Raw genomic sequence first — 18,581 nt, forward strand, 5'->3', positions numbered from 1 at the left:
TGGCAAGGAGAATCATTTCTTTATAGATAAAGAAAAAAATATCTGCCCAGCGGTATATTCAGTTGTTTGTCACTGGATTTCCCACCAGTTTATCATTTCAATTAAAAGTGTAAAATGACAAAGTTGAAAGGCTTCAATGCCTTTCACTCACATCCTTGCCTCGTGAGGATGCTAGATGTTCCTGTGGGGATTTCCGCATCACAACACCTACCTGAACACTGGAAACTGGGAGACAGAGCTAAAGCTCATAAAAATTGATAAGATACATTGCAATGACATCAGCTGGCACTGGAATGAAACCCTTGTGGTGATGGAGGATGGGTAAGGCTGAAACATAGCGTTCTGTAAAAATAAATGCCCTGCTTACAGATACGAATGTTAAGCTTGAAAGCACTTAAATATAAACTGTTACAATAATTTCCCCAAATGAAGTTGTGTGGAGAGGGGATTGTGACAAAAAGAAACCCCAAATCTAAAACCATTCCTATCTTTCACATTTATTCAAACAATAAAAAAGCTGGGTGAGATAGAACAAGAAAAAAGTAATCTGAAACTTTATTAAATCCAATCTTTCTCCAGTCTTTGTCCTAACTACATCAGACTTGGATTCCATCTCTCACTCGAACACTCTTAATGTGAACTTGTTTGTCATGAAATTGCTGCTTTTTCCCCGTGTCAGAATAGTGCAGCCATTACAGCACTGTCATTTTCGTTAAGTGTAGCTAGACTTGTGCACTTCATTGTCACACAACCATGCTCAAGGTTATATGTAATCACCCAAAGAAACTGAAGCAAATACAATAGGCCACGGGGGAGACACTTTCAGACAGACTCTGAAGATTAAAACCATCAAGAGAGCTACCTTAGCTTTGATCTACCATTAGTGCTGCTACTTAAGCTATCACATCTAGACAGGCTGAGAGAGTTGGGGTTGTTCAGCCTGGAGAAGAGAAGGCTCTGTAAGAGGAGATCTTATAGTACCTGAAGGGAGCTTCCAAGAAAGCTGGGGATGGACTTTCTACAAAGGCTTGTAGTAATACAACTAGGGACAATGGGTATAAACTGGAAAAGGGCAGATTTAGACTAGACATCAGGAGGAATTTCTTCACGATGAGAGTGGTGAGGCACTGGCACAGGCTGCCCAGAGAAGCTGTGGTTGCCCCATCCCTGGAGGTGTTCAAGGGCAGGTTGGATGGGACTTTGGGCAGCCTGGTCTGGTGGGAAGCGTCCCTGCCCATGACAGGGGGGTTGGAACTGGATGATCTTCAAGTCCCTTCCAACCCAAATTAGTCTATGATTCTATGATCTAAATATGTACAGCAACCTTTATAGCACATCGGTTGCTTTTGGGAAGTGCTTGCCTCAGGTTTTCAGGATTTCCGAGACAAAACACTACAAGCTACATGGCTGTACTGACAGCTCTACCCAAACCCTAAATAACTCCTAATTTCACAGCATTCACAGAATCACAGAATGGTAGGGGTTAGAAGTGACCTCTGGAGATCATCCAGTTCAACCCTTCTGCTAAAGCTGGTCACCTACAGCTGATTGCACAGGAAAGCGTCCAGGTCGGTTTTGAGTATTTCCAGAGAAGGAGATTCCACGACCTCTCTGGGCAGCCTGTTCCAATGCTCTGTTCCCCTCACAGTAAATAAGTTTTTCCTCATGTTCAGGTGGAACTTGCTGCGTTTGAGTTTTTGTCCCTTGTGCTGTCACTGGGCGCTGTTGAGAAGAATCTGGCCCCATCCTCTTGACACTTGCCCTTGAGGTATTTATAAGCATTGATAAGGCTCCTTCTCAGTCTTTTCTTCTCCAGGTTAAACAGACCCAGATCCTTCAGCCCTTTCTCATGAGACAGATGCTCCAGTCCCCCGATCATCTTCGTAGCCCTCCACTGGATTCTTTCCAGTGGTTCCTTGCCTTTCTTGAGCTGGGGAAGCCAGTAGTGGAGACAGTGCTCCAGATGCAGCCTCACTAGGGCAGAGCAGAGGGGGAGGATAACCTCCCTCAACCTGCTGGCCAGTCTCTTCTTAATGCACCCCAAGACACCACTGGCCTTCTTGGCCACGAAGGCACATTATTGGCTCATGGTTAGCTTGCTGTCCACCTGGACTTCCAGGTCCTTCTCCACAGAGCTGCTTTCCAGTAGGTCAACCCTTAAGTTGTATTGCTGTAGGGGGTTAATCCTCCTGAGGTACAGGACGCTGTACTTGCCTTAGTTAATCTTCATGAGGCTCCTCCTTGCCCAACTTTCCAGCCTGTCCAGGTCTCACTGGATGGCATCACAGCCTTCCAGTGCATCAACAGATTAGTTTTGCTGTATTGCTTCTTTCCTAACAGGACCAAGGCAAAGAGCTCCAGTGCACTGTGCCTAAAAACTTACCAAGAGCCACAGCAATTGCTGTGAAGTAAAGGCTGCAGCAACTTCTTAAGCTTCTGCCTGGACTTTCTGCCCCCAAGTCAAGAGGAATGAGTAATACGAAACTGATGCCCTGCATCTAGAGAGCACTCTCCTTATCCCAATGATGTACCTGATACACAAACTATATTCTTTAACCTCTCACTCTTGGATCCAGGCCCAACTCATGGTAAATGGAAGCGACACAATATAAGAAATGGCACTATATAATCAGACCTTTCTGTTAAGCCCAAATAAGAACACAAGAGGATAACAAAAACTGGAAAAGACTGCTCATTTTTCCCTCAGATAAAAAGGGTGGCTGAACCGAGTGACTCATCCAATGCAGTCACCACACCAAGAAGATGAGAAACTAGTAAAAATACTAATATTCTGCTAACACTTGTTCTACAGTACTTCCTATAGAAGAGTACGGCAAGGGAATAAAGGTGAAAATCCCATTAAGGAATAGCCAAGTACCAATTTCCCATTAAGGAATAAATGAATTATTCATTTAATTCCATTAAGGAATAAATTTCCCAGAAACTGAAATCCACAAAATATAGAACTGACGTCACTCCCTTCTGCAGTCACAGAAATAGCAAAACATTTAAAGTAGTACCTTGCTTTGATTAGTAGCCATTACCAGTTGCTTTGGAGGAAGATGCACAAAAAAAATCATCAGAACAGTTCACTCTCTAAAAAGCTGACCCTAAGAAAATGCCTTTCTAAATCCTGCCCACTGGAACTTTCTTTCAGGACAAAAAATGAGGGTTTGTATCATCTACAAACAAAGTGAACTTATGTCTCTTAGAAGAATTTGACCCTATTGCTGCGTGTGCTGATCAGTGCTTGGCTTTCTGGCATTTTGTGATAAGTTCCATCTGATATATGGCATGAAATGTGCCCAAAGTATTCTGTCTTCTCAGCAGAAAACAGATTGCTGTAGTTTAACTTGCTCCCAAACCATCAGGTCTCCTTGGATCATCTCACTGTCCTCACCAGCGACAACTACTCATATCTATGATGGGTGATCTAAGTGACACCCACTGATAACACATCACCAGTACTGAACAACATCCAAGCCCTACCTTTATTTGTTTCCAAGCCAGTGTAACATTACATGTTCCTCTCATCTACGAAAATGCAGCTCCCTTAGTCTTTTAAAGATACCTTGTTAAAAGTTGAAAAATATCTGTAAGCACAACGTACACCATTTTTTTTCTTTAGCCACACTTTGGTTGACATATAAAATCAATATAGTAGAAGTAAGGTGGCATATCCATCCTCCTGAGACTCCGTGCTGGCTTGCAGATGAAAATAAGTCAACACAAAGCCTAGAGCCTAACTCAAACAAAGAAGAAATAGTTGTCACCAGTAGAAAACAGTGTCAAGGGACGCCAGAGTGAAGCAATTCCCAAATTCTGTTTTTCAGCTGTCTCAACTGCTGCTTTAAAAGTTCCCTTCATTTCAATGTTATTTTTTCACCTTTTGGATTTCTCCCACAGACATGTATGAAATGAGATGACTCCTAAAGTAACAAGACAAGAGGGGCTGCCTTTCATTTGACTGTCAGTCAAAGTTAACGTGATCTTTCTTTCCCTTAGTTGGTTAACTGTGGGTTCCAGAAAACACACTAGGGCTGGCAATTTCTGAACACAGCGTCTTGCAGAGATTTCATCTTCAAAGTCCACCACAAACCTACACAACGGCCATTTAACAAATTCATTCTAGGACTAGGTGACCTTTACGGTACCCTGATAAACTTTTCTTGTCTCTATCTAGATTTGCTGATATTTCTTACAGGAGTCAGGAGTGAAAGACTGAAATGTACTGAACATTAATAATTATTTTTAGGCTATAGCAGTCAGGCATAAGCATGTCTACCTATAAATCAGTTGATTTTGTTCTGGGCTGTAAGAACCATAATGGAAACAAATCCATTACAAATACAGACAGGGCTGTAAATAACAACTTGTGTTTTTATAGCTGAATATAAATAGCAGGACAGAAACTCCTGAAAGAGGAGTTTGACTTTTATTATTAATAATAAATGTTTTGCCTTACATAAAAGTTTTCAAGCCTGATGGATTTCAAAGTGTTTCACACGACAAGCACAGTAAAGAATCAGACAATTCTGGAACATGGGAGAGCAGATAGCATACTGCACACCTCTCAAAGATTTCTTTTGGGTAAAAACAACGGAAAGTTTGACCTTTGAAAAAAAAGTCTTTGAAATGTTTGCAGTAAAAACTATCTCTTGGTTCATACTTGCATGTGCTTCGAGTCTCCTTGATAGGAGGGGAGAGAAGTAAAAGCAGGTTAAGTACAGATTGTGAGACAGGGAAGGTGATAAGAACATCAGCAAGAATAATGTCAGAATTGTCTAAAAGTGAAGAAAAGGGAACAAGAGAGAGGTCAGAAATCTGTGCTGAAGCTGAGACTCCCCCATGGATTTTACATTGGCATATTTATTGGCAATATATATATTGTGCATATATATAAATATATATAAACATATACAGAGCCAGAGGTGGGACAGCCAAACATGACATCATTCACCAATGAGCTATGACACCAGGCCAAAGAGAAATGAAGAGGATAAATGAAAAGCAGTTCTGCCCATGGAGATTTCAGGGAACGTACATTGCATTCACTACTCCGCAGCCACATGAAAAACTTGATGGAACCATTCAAACTGCCCAACCATTTTCCCTTTTACTAAACTTATTCAACAACAACAACAAAGGCTAAAGCATCCATTACAATTTTTCAGTCCATTACTATTTTTTTTCACTAACATATTTTGACTTACAAAGCAAAAGCGGCTCTGAAGAAAGAAAAGGGTAACGCCCATAGTGAATAGATGAGGAAACCTAATACAATTGGTAATTGATATTGGATCAGGAAAGAGCTTTCTGTCCTTGGCTCTTTTGCCACAACTGAAGCTCTAACATGCTACAACTGCAAGATGGAATAAACACTTGTACCAATGAAAACAAATGACAGTAGCTGCTACTTACCATGTACAAATCCTCGTTGATGCCTAGATATTTCCCATTACCACAACCAACATCAGCCACTATTGACCCTTTAGGCAGTGACCTGAGAAACTCCACAATTCGGGGCCATGGGCTATGCCTGGTACTGCTGAAGTGTCTGGCAATCTCTTCATACACCTTGTGTACATATTCTTGCTCCAGCTTTGAGGCCTCCATCTCACTGTGGGGAAACGAAGGTTGTACCTGTGTTTGCTGTCCTTTCTGGCTATCGCAGACAGATGGGTAAACTAGATACAGAAACAGATACACACAAAATCATTTTGTTGAAGTTATTCCCTGTTGGTTAAACTTATTTAGCTAAATAAAATTAGTAGTGAAATATCAAAATGCAAAAGAAGCTTCATTCCTCCTTTACCTTTTAAAAACTGAAATGCAGGTCAAACTATATAGAATCATACAATCATTAAGGTTGGAAAAGACCTCTAAGATCATCAAGTCCAAATAAACAACCTGCCCACGTGTACTAGAGGCCGTTTGCAGGGATCACTCATCCTGCTACATTAACGAGGTTTGTGTTCAAAACTGAGACAATGTCTCTTAATACCAAAGATCATGATGCTATCACTGAAATTAAGCCTCTGAAATTCTATTCTGAGGGCACAAATGGACTTCAATTCCAAGTAATCATTGAGCCACCTATGTATTATTATCTGTACTGCCCTAAAGCACATACATGGCTCTGTCACTGCAGATCTGACTGCTTCTCCTTCTTTAATGTACTTCAGTTCACAAAATTGCAGTCCCCTTCAAATAAAAATAATGAAAACTGTCAGGAAGCTGACGAACAGCTACTACTATTCTGTTACACTACTCTGGCATTTGAGGTCCCAATAAAATGCAGGATTCCAAATTACTTGCCTGGCTCTGGAGCAAGGCAAACAGCTTCCCACCTTCCTGTACAGAGAAATTCCAGCAACCACACAGATGCAACCAACTAAAGCCATACAGTATGCCTAACTCTGAGCCACTCGGGTATAGCTACTGCCAAAGCTACTCAAAGGGATAAGCCAGTTTGCTCAAAAAAAATGCTTACATACTGGTGACAAATAACAGTTTTGACTTGAAGATCACTTCAAGACACTTACAGCAATTGCAAGGGCTTCTCCTCACTTTCCTGAATGTAAATGATATCCTTGTTCCCCTTCGATTTAGTGTTAGATCTCCAACGTCAGCAGTGATTGTTCCAACTTTTTGCCCAAGCTCAGATGCCTGAATGACATCGTATTTTCGGGGTGTTATCCTAAAGCAAAATAAAAGAATAATTTAATTTGCATCAGAAAAAAAACCCAATCCATCTTCATAAGAAGGCGGCTTTAAATACTGTGACAAGTGTGATTACAACAAGCTATCTAATGTACTGCTGCTTCTCAGTTTTCAACTTATTCAATTTCAGAGGAAAAAAAAGAGGAGCTGACATGAACTAATGACATTAATTAAGTGCTATTTAATTGCAAATGACTACATTTCCCTTCCTTCCACAAAGTTTCATTATTTATTTTTCTGGGACTTGTATTTTTAATGTATTTATTTTCTTTCCAAAAATGCATTTTTTTAAAGATAAAATACACTACTAAAAATTGTGTCAATGGGTATAAAAGCATGGAATTGGCTTAGCTCTGCAATACCAGATTAAAGTTTCTTGTTACAAATGGGCCTCTCCAATGCATTCTGCTTTGCAACAGAATTTCTTTTCCATTTATTGAGAACTGAAGATGCAAAGCATGTAGCACTTGGGAGATTCGCTAAAATGCCTAAGAGGAGAAACTCTGTTGTAGATCTTTCTTCATCAAAATCGATATATCAATCATGCAAACTAAGCACTGAGTTTCTTATGCTACTTCTGGATTTGGCATTGCTCTTAATGGAACACAAAACAAGGACAAAATTCATAAAATTAAAGTGATTTGGAACATTTTTGAGGGTCAAAAGTTTCAAATGATTTTATGAAGTAGTTTAAGTTATGAAAATGTACCCAACCCAAGACTTTTCCATAGGTCTACAAATGGATGTCTCTCAAAGCTGAGAAGAGGAAAATAAGTAAGTAAAACGTAGAACACAGCATAAGAGAGAGAAACAGCTGCACCCACATGTAGTTTCCCATCACTTACACATGGGAAAAAGTAGATACTCTCAGAACAAACTGCAAACTCTTCAGGGATATAGTTTAACACTTCAAAGCTGTTACTGTCACACTGAAATGCTTCCTGAACTTAATCATCAAGGAGATTAATGCAGAAATTTTCTCAAGGGAAAAAAAAAAAAAAACCAGCTCTCTGAGGAATTGGCCTCTCGGTGAAGCCCCTTCAGAACTGCTGACTTCAAAGTACTTGACTCCCAGCGTGACAAACTCTCAGTACAAAATTGACTTCCGTATTGGTTAACTGAGTTTAACCCTCACAGACTGAGACAAAAGGGGGAAAAAACGTCTTCTATCTTTTAATAAGTTCAGTCTCATCTCAGATTTCAACTGGAACTTTTTTGCAGGTCACGTGAAACTGTTGATCGGAGCCTGAAATCAACGAAGAAAAATGATCCAAATGCCAAGAAGGCAGCCTGCAGCCTGATCAGCATTCCCATATGTTGCTGTATGCCATCTTTCCTACTGCAAGGAAGCTTATTTCTAATCTCATCTCAGGGAAAAGGAGTCCTTTCTGTCTGGAAATCAGGAAGCAGCACACTGATACTCGATCTAGATGTTGCAAAAAAGGAGACATGGAGCAGCCCCAAGAATGGAAACCTCCCGAAGTCAGCCAGAGAAAGGATGGGGTCTAATAAAGAATTGCCTTGTTCATGGCACACAGTGAAGCTATGATCAAATAATCAGCTGAGGATGCCCAAGATTCCCTGGACAGGAGAACTTAAAAACCCGACTTTGCAGGTCTTCTATTTGATTTTCTTCTGTACGTGCAGCAAGAAGTTAAGCATTTTCAGAAATAACATTTCAGAAATAAGTCTTCCTTTTCAAGGTTCTAGTTTCAACCTACATAATTTCCAATTGCCTATGCAACAAGTAGGAACTCTAGATAAAGGCTGGGCTAAAACCAGGACACCCAACATCAAAAATAAAACGCTGCACATACTCTTGCTTGGCACGGAGTTGTTTTACTATTGCAGCATCAGGAACAGCGTTTGGCCAGGCTACCCAACCGAAAACGAACCTCATCAGAAAAAAAACATCTTAAATGAGCCTCAGCGGAAAAGCTGTAATTTTACTTTCACCTCTGAGACAAAATACCAGGACATCATCTTTTGCTCTCTATGATGACACTGTACAGTTTATTTCTCAATCACATGCTCTTTTTCAGAGAGAACAGAACAAAAATCCTTTTCTTGTGCACTTTCTTAACAGGGTCAAAATGAAGTCTCTAATTCCCTTGGCATCCAAATATACACCAGAAACATTTTCAGAATAATTCCAAAACTGAACCTTTTGCTCTCTAATTTGACTTCTGAGGAGCAGATGAAAGGCATTACAAATCATCTTAAATATATCCTGACATTATGTATGCAAGTGAATTTACTACACTTGCTTGCTGGGTGATTAATCTTTTTGATTACAATAGTCTGCTCCACTAGCATGATGAAAAGCTTACTTCAGTTAAATATCTTGACCCATTACTGCTTTTAAAAATATATAATAAATCTGGTTTTAGGAAAGGTGGACAAGCACTGAGACAGGAATTTCATGAGCAGAAAGTTCTAGAATCTTTATTTTAAATGTAGCTTATGTCATTGATTCTCAAAGAATCACTTGAAGGTACAAGTGAATTAAGTAATAACCTTATTTCAGTACTTAGTAGGCAGGTACACTACCCCAACTTGAATGCCTGCTAGCATGTACCGCAAGCGCCCTGCATACATCCCTTCCTGTCTTGGGAGTTTGGCTGCCCAGTTCCAGCTTGGAAAGAGTAGAGCTTGAGGCCTTGGAGAAAGCTGTCATGAGGACAGCCAGACTGGCAGTGTTTGACATGACAGAATAACCAGCTTAGAATGCTGGTATCAGTGTTCAGTTTTGGATATCAAAAAAGCATTTCATAGAATCACAGGATCACAGAATCACAAGGTTGGAAAGGATCCACTGGATCATCGAGTCCAACCATTCCTAACGCTCCCTAAACCATGCCCCTCAACACCTCATCCACCGGTCCCTTAAATACCTCCAGGGAAGGTGAGTCAACCACCTCCCTGGGCAGCCTCTGCCAGTGCCCAATGACCCTTTCCGTGAAAAATTTTTTCCTGATGTCCAGCCTGAACCTCCCCTGACGGAGCTTCAGGCCGTTCCCTCTTGTCCTGTCCCTTTCACTTGGGAGAAGAGGCCAGCTCCCTCCTCTCCACAACCTCCTTTCAGGTAGTTGCAGAGAGCAATAAGGTCTCCCCTCAGCCTCCTCTTCTCCAGGCTAAACAACCCCAGCTCTCTCAGCTGCTCCTCATAAGACTTGTTCTCCAGCCCCTCCACCAGCTTCGTTGATCTTCTCTGGACACGCTTCAGAGCCTCAACATCCTTCTTGTAGTGAAGGGCCCAGAACTGAACACAGTACACAGTACTCAAGGTGCTAAGGTGCTCCTAATATCGAACTTAATTCTAGCCTCTTCCTGATAAAGAGTCCCTCCCCATCTTTCCTGTAGGCCACTGCCCCGAGCTTCTATAAGGATGCCCGGCAGAAGTGCCTGCTGCTTTTTAGAACTGTTTAATTTAATGATGGACTATACAGGTGGTATAAGCACCCTATAAAAATGAACAATGTAAAGGTCATTGGGAAGTTCATGCACATTCTTTTTCATAATACAAATTAACCAGTAAAATTAGAAGGCAGAAAATCTGCCAACAAAAGGATTTGATGTTTAATTTACATAGAATGCAATCAGTGTCTCCAATTGACTGCTGTAACCAGTGATGGCTTGGGTCAAACAAAGGAAGAAACATTTACCATGGGCATTTCTGTCCAATGTAAGGGTTTCTGTATTCTCCTGAAGTGCACTACTGTCGCTCTCAGAACTCACTGAGGTTTTAGCCTTTTTGCCGACTTCAGCGCTCCTATTGCCAGTGTCTCCCAGTGCTGCATGACTTTAAAAGCATTTATTTAAACTCTACAATAAGGAAAGCCTCAAGACATATTTCAAAAAATCTCTTTTCCAGGATCCCAAACCTACTATGCAGCCTTATCAGTAGTTAAAAGAGTCCCTAAAGCAGCTCGGAAGAGCTCAGGAAGACTACCCTTTGCACCCTCACAGCTTCTGTGCAGGGGAAGTCACTCATTTAAACCAGCCCTTCTCTAAAGCCTTTGGCACATGTGATCCAATGGGAAAAGCTGTGGGCTGAAAAGAGAGAAAGGGAATGATGAAGCTAATTGCACCACAATCGGTTCTTTGCCAGCTCAGTAGAACAGGTAGAGGACTTTCACTCTGCAGCTTTAAGTAAGAGTGATTTCTGAGTGAAACTTCACTTGTGACAGCAGCAGGAAACTGCAGCTCAGGGACTTGTAATTAGCTCTCTAAAATTGTCTATTTTTTCAATTTAGCCTGAGCAGCATCTGAGCAGAGGAGTGAACTTGTACAATAATTATAAAACTTGACTTGATGTCTTTCAGATCAATTTTAAATACAGAAGGTCATTAATGAAGCAAAACCCAAAAGTATATTATCCTTCTATATCAGCCACACAGTGACTCTTACACGTACCCATGTGTCCACAGGTATCTGGATTCTCCAGCCATAACCAATAAACTGCATCGTGGCAGCATAATTGCCACTGTACGGCCATCAGGGTGTTTGAAATCCATTACAATCTAAAAAGAGACAAAACCAGCCATTACGAATGAGCATGACTTACAGAGTTTCATATACCCATCAGGCATTTTTCAAGTCCTAGCTTTGTTTGCTTCTTCAACGTGTTCATCAGAATATCGCCACGAAATATTCTCATCCCTAGATATTTCCTAGAGATGAGAAAGCCTGTAGGACTCTGTCCTTAAGCTCTGTCACATCAACATTGTGCTCAAAAATCTGAGGTAGTCACAAATACATTTCTCCATACACACACGTGTATATATATAAAACTAAAATACTAAAATAGATTTTTTTTCACAGTAATAGTTTCCTTTGTGAGAACACGGTAGCACTGTTTAATCTCTGTCTGTACCTGCAAGGTAGGAAGGGAATTACTACCCCTCAACTGAAGGCACCTACATAAGACAAGAAGGCTCCTTTGCTGCATCTCAGGCATCTGAGTTAGGTACCTGGGCTAAGGCAGTCAACTACTGTCTTTTTGTGAAGTCTATGTAGAAAGAAACAAATAGCTCCACAGAGTGATTCATCCTAGTCTGAAACCTTGAGCTAAGTGGTATGGAATGACCCTATGCCCTCTGGCAATGCCTGTCCATTCACAGCAGACTGAGCTGAGATAATTAACTCGGAGTAGATACATAACATTTAGATGACCAGTATTAGGTGAGAGAAATCATTTCCAACCTGCCAACATTCTTGGAGGTTTGCAAGCACACAAGCACATGCAGTCTCTAAGACCCTGACTAACATGACAGCTCCCAGGCCACCCTTTTATTATTTGCCACCTGGTTTCTAGCTAGGGCAATATACGAGGTAACACTTTCAGCTACATTCCAATTTCACAGCCCAGATGGCAGTGCTACAATTTGCTTCTGCTTGGACTCAGAATGTTATCCTTTTACATCTCCCAAATGAGAGAAACTCTTGCGGTGGAAAAGAAGGAGCAGGTCACTTAAGCAAGCCAAATGACTTACAGAAGACTTATTAATAAAAGAAAAGTGGTCAAAAAGCATTCAAGCCACTGGTTCCAGCTACAAGAGAATCAGCACCACGGAATTGCTGCCAACCCATTTGTAACCTCTCCTCCATCCCATGGGGCTGAGGGGGAGTGAGCAAATGGCTGTGTGGTGTTTAGCTGCCTGCTGGGTTAAACCACAACAGCGATTTAAAAGCAGACTTTCTCCAGTATGCCAGATCGAAACAAATTAAGCAGTTCTGCTTCTGCATACAGATTTGTTTAACAAAGAGAAAACGGTGGTGCAACGATCAGTCATTCAGCACAAAACAATGGCAAGACACAGACAAGACAGAGACCAAATAAGTAAGACTTAAACAGTACAAATTACCACTTACAACATTTACTATTTAATGCTCTGCACATTGGAGCAAACTACAATGACATTTACATTCTTAGAAAAAAAATATTTACGTTGTAGTACCACCCACACAGAGTGACCCAGCTTCTCCTGTCGAGCTATCTAAATTTAAGGCAAGAAATGCCAATGGTGATAAAAAGTATGGGGGAACAGGAATAAAGTATCTATGGGGAGATATGGGGGAACAGGAATAAAGCCTACCTATAAGCTCCGAGTAATGACTAGGAGACACTTCCATAGCTACATGAACAGATGAATAGTGAATACACTCATAGAGTGGTTCGGGTTGGAAGGGACCTTAAAGATCAGCCAGTTCCAACTCCCCTGTGATGGCCAGGGACACCTCCCACTAGAATAGGCTGCTCAAGGCTCCACCCAATGAGGCCTCTAGCACTTCCAGGGATGGGGCAGCCACAGCTTCCGTGGGCAACCTGTGCCAGAGCCCCACCACCCTCATGGTCAAGAATTTCTTCCTAATGTCTAATCTAAATCTTCCTCTCTCCAATTTAAAGCCATTCCCCCTTACACTATCACTCCACGCCCTTGTAAAAAGTCCCTCTCCAGCTTTCCTGTAGCCCCTTTCAGTTACTGGAAGCTGCTCTAAGGTCTCCCTGGAGACTTTTCTTCTCCAGGGTGAACATTTCCAACTCTCTCAGCCTGGAGCAGAGGTGCTCCAGCCCTCTGATCACCCCTTCCCTGGCACTTAAAAATTTCTTCTAGGTATCCTCAAACAAGCATGAGGCGATGAAGGAGAAAACACAGTGCCTTCATTACTTGACCAGGAGGCTGTCCCATAAAGCATGACTAGCTGCAAGCCTCTAAAATCTGGCAAGAAATCAGAAGATGAGTAATCAGGAGCAGCCAGTAATGGAATGAAAAGCACGAAAAGCAAAGAAGTGGGGAGTGAAGTGGTTGGATGAAATGAGTGAGATGGTATTTCCACCTCTCTTTTGCCTGTTTGGGGACAGGTGTGAGGGGACAAGAGAGAGACTGGATTCTTCAGAAGTACAGCAGAATAAAGTGAACATAGAACTTTGTCCAAATTCCTTCCTGTAGGCTCAGTTACACAATTGTCCCTCTATCTACGTCAATAGCAACTACAAAGACCTGTTCTTGCAGATGATGTTCAAGAATGATGCACTTGCAGATGATGCACTTTCTCCCAGAGTCAGTATTTGCCGGTTTTATAGGGTCTCCTACGCTTCCAGTTTCTATGTCCCTTCAGGGCCCAGGAAAGGAACTCATTCCCTTCCAATTCTCTGCATGCCAGACTCTATATGAAGCAGCAGGAAACCACTCCTCCAGCTCCTTGCCTTATCCATTGCTTTACGTCATACATCTCAAAGTGTTTTCCCTACCAACTGCATGGCCTCAGAGACTCTTGGCAGAAGATGTTCCTCAAACCCTGTCCTGTACTCAACTCTGTTCGAAACAGCAGACGTTCAGAGTGCTCTATAACAAATAGCAGCCTAGGAAAGAGAGACCACACAACTCGTAGCTGGATTTTCAGGCTAGAAATGGAAGAAACGCAGTAGACTGTGAAAGAGGAGAGCATGAACTTCTGGCTGAATTTCAGCTATGCTAAGTCAACAAGAAATATATAAAGCCAAATTTCTGATGGTGTAGAATTTGAGGCTGGAAAGCAGATTATCTACATAACATCTGGCAAGTCCAGTCCTCACCAGCACAGGATCCCAGCTCTGTGCATGATCCCTGCTTTTCTTTACTACCATCTCACATTGTGTGACTGCTTCCCTATTAAACAAGTTCAATCCTTATGACAAGCTGTGATGATTTGAGGTGGGTGAAATATAAATAAAGGATTAATTTACTTGCAAATGGGCAATGGCATTAAGTAATTAGCAGTAATTGGAAGAGTCAAAAATCCAAATTCAAAACTGACTTTTGCTTGTGAAGCAGAGGGATCCTCTGCTAGAATATATCACAGTTTGCAATTTATTAACAACAAATTTGACATTGCAAGTCAGACAGAGAACCAAATTTAAGGAATCGACTGTGAAGAGCTGAAGAAAATTAGTGCAATTCCTATGCTTCATTCCTTTATCTGGAATAACTGCATCTGAATGCTTAAAAACAGCCACAAAAGGGTGCTTCTTCTATCCCTTGTTTACAGTACAGTGAAGAACATTGAACCCAGAAGGGTTTTTGAAGAACTCTGTTCTTATCTCTGAAAAGGCTATTACTGAGTGAAGTAGATAACATTCCTACACTGCTATATGTGTCTTTATCCTGGCAGAACATTCTAAATTGGTGCTGTCACGCACACACACACAAAAGATTAATGCATTTGGTCCTCTTTTTAATTTACTAAGGACTCGCAATCAATAAAGGAACTCTGCCACTGCTGAATCAATCTGCTTCATGACAGCTTTGCTCCACAGGAGCTATTTCCAATTACTATTTTCGTTTTTACTATTTCCTTTTTTCTCTTAGGTGGCAGAGTCAATAAAGATCAAATATCCAGCTAGTCCACGGTGCATCATCTAGGGATTACATTAAAAAATAAAAATAAAAACAGTGGGTGCTTTGGTCTTACACAACTTTTAATTTCTTTCTTTGTTCTATGGAAAAAGCGTGCCTATAAATATACCAAAAATACTTAAAAGAAACAAACAGCTAATAATATCTGCTTGTGGATTTAGATATTTTGCCATTGTGCCAGGTTATTTAAGAGTGAGTGCGCATGACGAGGGAGCAAACAAAGCAGTAAACAGCTTTCAAGGATGGTTAAACATCAAAGCAAAGTGACACATCGCAAACATTGCTCTGGTGGCATAAAATTCAGCAAAAGGCAAAACCCAAAAAAGAATCCAGCATAAAAGAAAAAAAAAAGAAAGCAAGTATGTTTTTTTTCCACTCCTCAGGGAATGAGAAGCCTGCACTGCCTTTCAGTGCAGTGGTTCTGTACGTCACGAAAGACCAGAAGGGTGGAGGTGAATGACTTATCTTTATTCTACTCTACTCAGCTCTCGAGAGACCCCACCTGGAGTACTGTGTCCAGCTCTGGAACCCTCAACAAAAGAAGGATATGGAACTGTTGGAATGGGTCCACAGCAGGGCTACAAAGATGATCAGAGGGCTGGAGCACCTCTGCTATTAGGACAGGCTGAGAGAGCTGGGGTTGTTCAGCCTGGAGAAGAGAAGGCTCCATGGAGAGCGTAGAGTGACCTTCCAGTACCTGAAGGGGCTACAAGAAAGCTGGGGAGGGACTTTTTATAAAGGTGTCCGGTGACAGGATGAGGGGGAAGATTTAGTTTAGAGGTTTTAGATTTAGATTAGTGGATGCCCTTCCCTGGAAGTGTTCAAGGACAAGTTGGATGGGGCCTCCAGCAGCCTGGTCTGGTGGGAGGTGTCCCTGGCCATGGCAGGGAGGTTGAAACTGGATGATCTTTATGGTCCCTTCCAACCCAAAGCACTGTACAATTCTACGATTCTGTGACTGGTCTATCAAATAAGTAATGATCCAAAGGCAAAACAGAAATAATTTAATGAGGCTATAAAAACAATGTCAATAAGGATTTCACTGCTACAGTGCGGAACGACAACATTGTTTTTCCACGCTTTGTCTCTGATGCAATTTACATTTGATGATAATAGACCACCTTAGATCAAACATACTCTAAAACTAAAAAAGTGCAATGTGGAATGCTTCTCACGTCTCTGACATTATTTACTGAATTTTCAGAGAGCAAAGACACATTATCAGCCTACACAACAGTTTCCCACCTGTAAAACAGATGAAAAAGAATGCCTACTTCAAAGACAACTGAAAGGTTTAAAGCCCACACATGGAGCTTAAACAACACAGTGGGGCTCTATGCAGAGAGAAGAGCCTGCTGGCTTACACAGGGCTGAGGCAACCAATCAGTAACACAGAGTGCCTTTTACAGCAAAAACCATGATGCATTCCAAAATCTGCGATTCAGAAAAATTCTGAATTTTAAGGGGAAAGCAAATGGAATTATCTTCTCTGAATAACCCACATCAGAGGAAATTTATCTTATATGGCTTAAGTTGATATTTACATGTTATATCATGGTCTCTAACCACACTTCAGAAAATGGGTACAACATTGGCAATCACAATGATGAAATATTTCAGTACCGCTTACCTCAAAAATTTCTGAACATGTGCACAGGCCTCTTCCGTATCAGATTTATGCCAAAGCACACCATCTCTTCCTAAGCCTGCTTATCTTGTTAGGCACTACAGTGATACTACTCAGATGCTTAATATAATTACTTTGTTTTCTTTCTTCAAAAATTGTATTCCATTTTTGATGCATGTGCAAAGCACTACTGTCTTCCTGAATTTTCTGTGTCATTTTAAGTATCTATCTATTTATTCCTCTTAATCATCTTACAATTTCTTGATAACCCCACGGAGGAGAGTGTATTCACTGAACCACCTACCAGTATCTCTCCTAGCTATTATATATGCCATTGACTCCGTTATACAAATCCTCTTGTTGTATGTACTCCGTTTACAAGATTCAAGTAGCACACAAGAAGAGGACAACTACTGTGATTTCCAAGCTAACTCCTGTTAGATGGAGGAGCTTCCAATCCTCTGCAGGCATTGACACAGGCAACTGGAATAGACACCATGTCTAGATGTTCACCAACTTCAGGTTGTTACAAGCATTTTAACAACAGCAACCAGGAAAGCAGAGATATGCCATTAACTCCTCTTCTGTGTCTCATCACTGATCACTGCCACTAAAGAATAACTGCAGTGCTGAAATTTAGCCAGGAACATCTACATTTTTAAACAAAAGATGATTAGAGAGAACCTCCATCCTGAGGCCAAGTGACTCATACTGCCTCAGGTCCATGCTGCTTGGAGGTATGCCCAAAAGTATGATTATTATATACAGTTCAAGAGGATTGAAGTGTTAGAAGAACTGTGTTGCAGCTCACCACTCTGGAGTATTACAGCACAGAACAAGGAAGTGTTACATCTCTTAGGAGACACTACAAGTGAGGGCAAAAGGCGCCAGAAGAAAGTGCATCAGCTGAATGGGATCAAACACAATGTAGTCTCATCCACTTTGTCTTTTGAGGACAGCTGTTGTCTGAACTAAGCCTAAAACCACACTACTGTTATGTCTTGGAGAAACTTGGCTCCATACTTTGAGTAAGACTACAACAGGAAGAGCTGCTCAGCTCCTGTGGTTTATATCAAATCACGGTAAAAGTAGTTTACCAATTTATGAACATCACTTAACGACCAATGAGCAAGTTATACATTGAAGAAAAGCAACACCAACATAGCAGACAAACCAAAGCACGAGATGAACCCCTCCCTGGAAGTGTTGAAGGCCAGGTTGGATGGGGCCTTGAGCAGCCTGGTCTGGTAGGAGGTGTCTTTGCCCATGACAGGGGGTTTGGAACTGGGTGATCTTTAAGGTCCCTTCCAACTCAAACCATTCTATGATGCCTGCAAAATGTTTATGAACACTCTACACATTTCAAAATAGCCTTCATAACTAATCCCCAAAGCTCTAATTTCCCAGTATGCAGAACTACACGCACACCACCTTCTCAGTGACCATGTGGGCCACCAGCACTCAACCCTCCCCTGGTATCCGGGGCTTCCCTACTTGCACACCCCTCTGGCAAGATTTGGGTGCACACACCAGTGACAAAGGCCAACCCAGGCTCACATACAGGTACTCGAGGTGCACGTCTCAGCTGCAGCACCCTGTGCTGTCACCCCACTAGCTGGATGCTGGCTTCTCATGGTGTCCAACAAGGTGACTGCACTGCTCAGCAGAAGCTGGGATGCTGGTGGTACTGCTGACGGCATCACACAGAGTTTTTACTGTTGCTTTTCCCACTCCAAGGACTCTCCCTGCTGCTACAAGTTTTTGTGCTTCACCCATACATCTTTTCAAGCTGACTGTTCTTTGTTTCAAAAGCCTCTTTGTAAATCCAGGGT

The 18,581-nt window shown here is 41.6% G+C and overlaps 1 protein-coding gene across 3 annotated transcripts in view; it reads right to left on the bottom strand.

Annotated features, from left to right (window-relative positions):
• Positions 1 to 18,581, bottom strand: part of ALKBH8 (alkB homolog 8, tRNA methyltransferase) — a 61,822-nt gene that overhangs the window by 14,328 nt on the left and 28,913 nt on the right. For all 3 annotated transcript variants that reach the window (XM_054086339.1, XM_054086328.1, XM_054086349.1), the window contains exons 8-10: positions 11,140 to 11,246; positions 6,546 to 6,700; positions 5,422 to 5,687 (exon numbers count right to left, since the gene is read on the bottom strand). In XM_054086339.1, the coding sequence (XP_053942314.1) occupies positions 5,422 to 5,687; positions 6,546 to 6,700; positions 11,140 to 11,246 (528 nt within the window). The remainder of the gene's footprint in view (positions 1 to 5,421; positions 5,688 to 6,545; positions 6,701 to 11,139; positions 11,247 to 18,581) is intronic.

The sequence above is a fragment of the Cuculus canorus genome, chromosome 1 (assembly GCF_017976375.1).
Source record: "Cuculus canorus isolate bCucCan1 chromosome 1, bCucCan1.pri, whole genome shotgun sequence".
Lineage (NCBI taxonomy): Eukaryota > Metazoa > Chordata > Aves > Cuculiformes > Cuculidae > Cuculus > Cuculus canorus.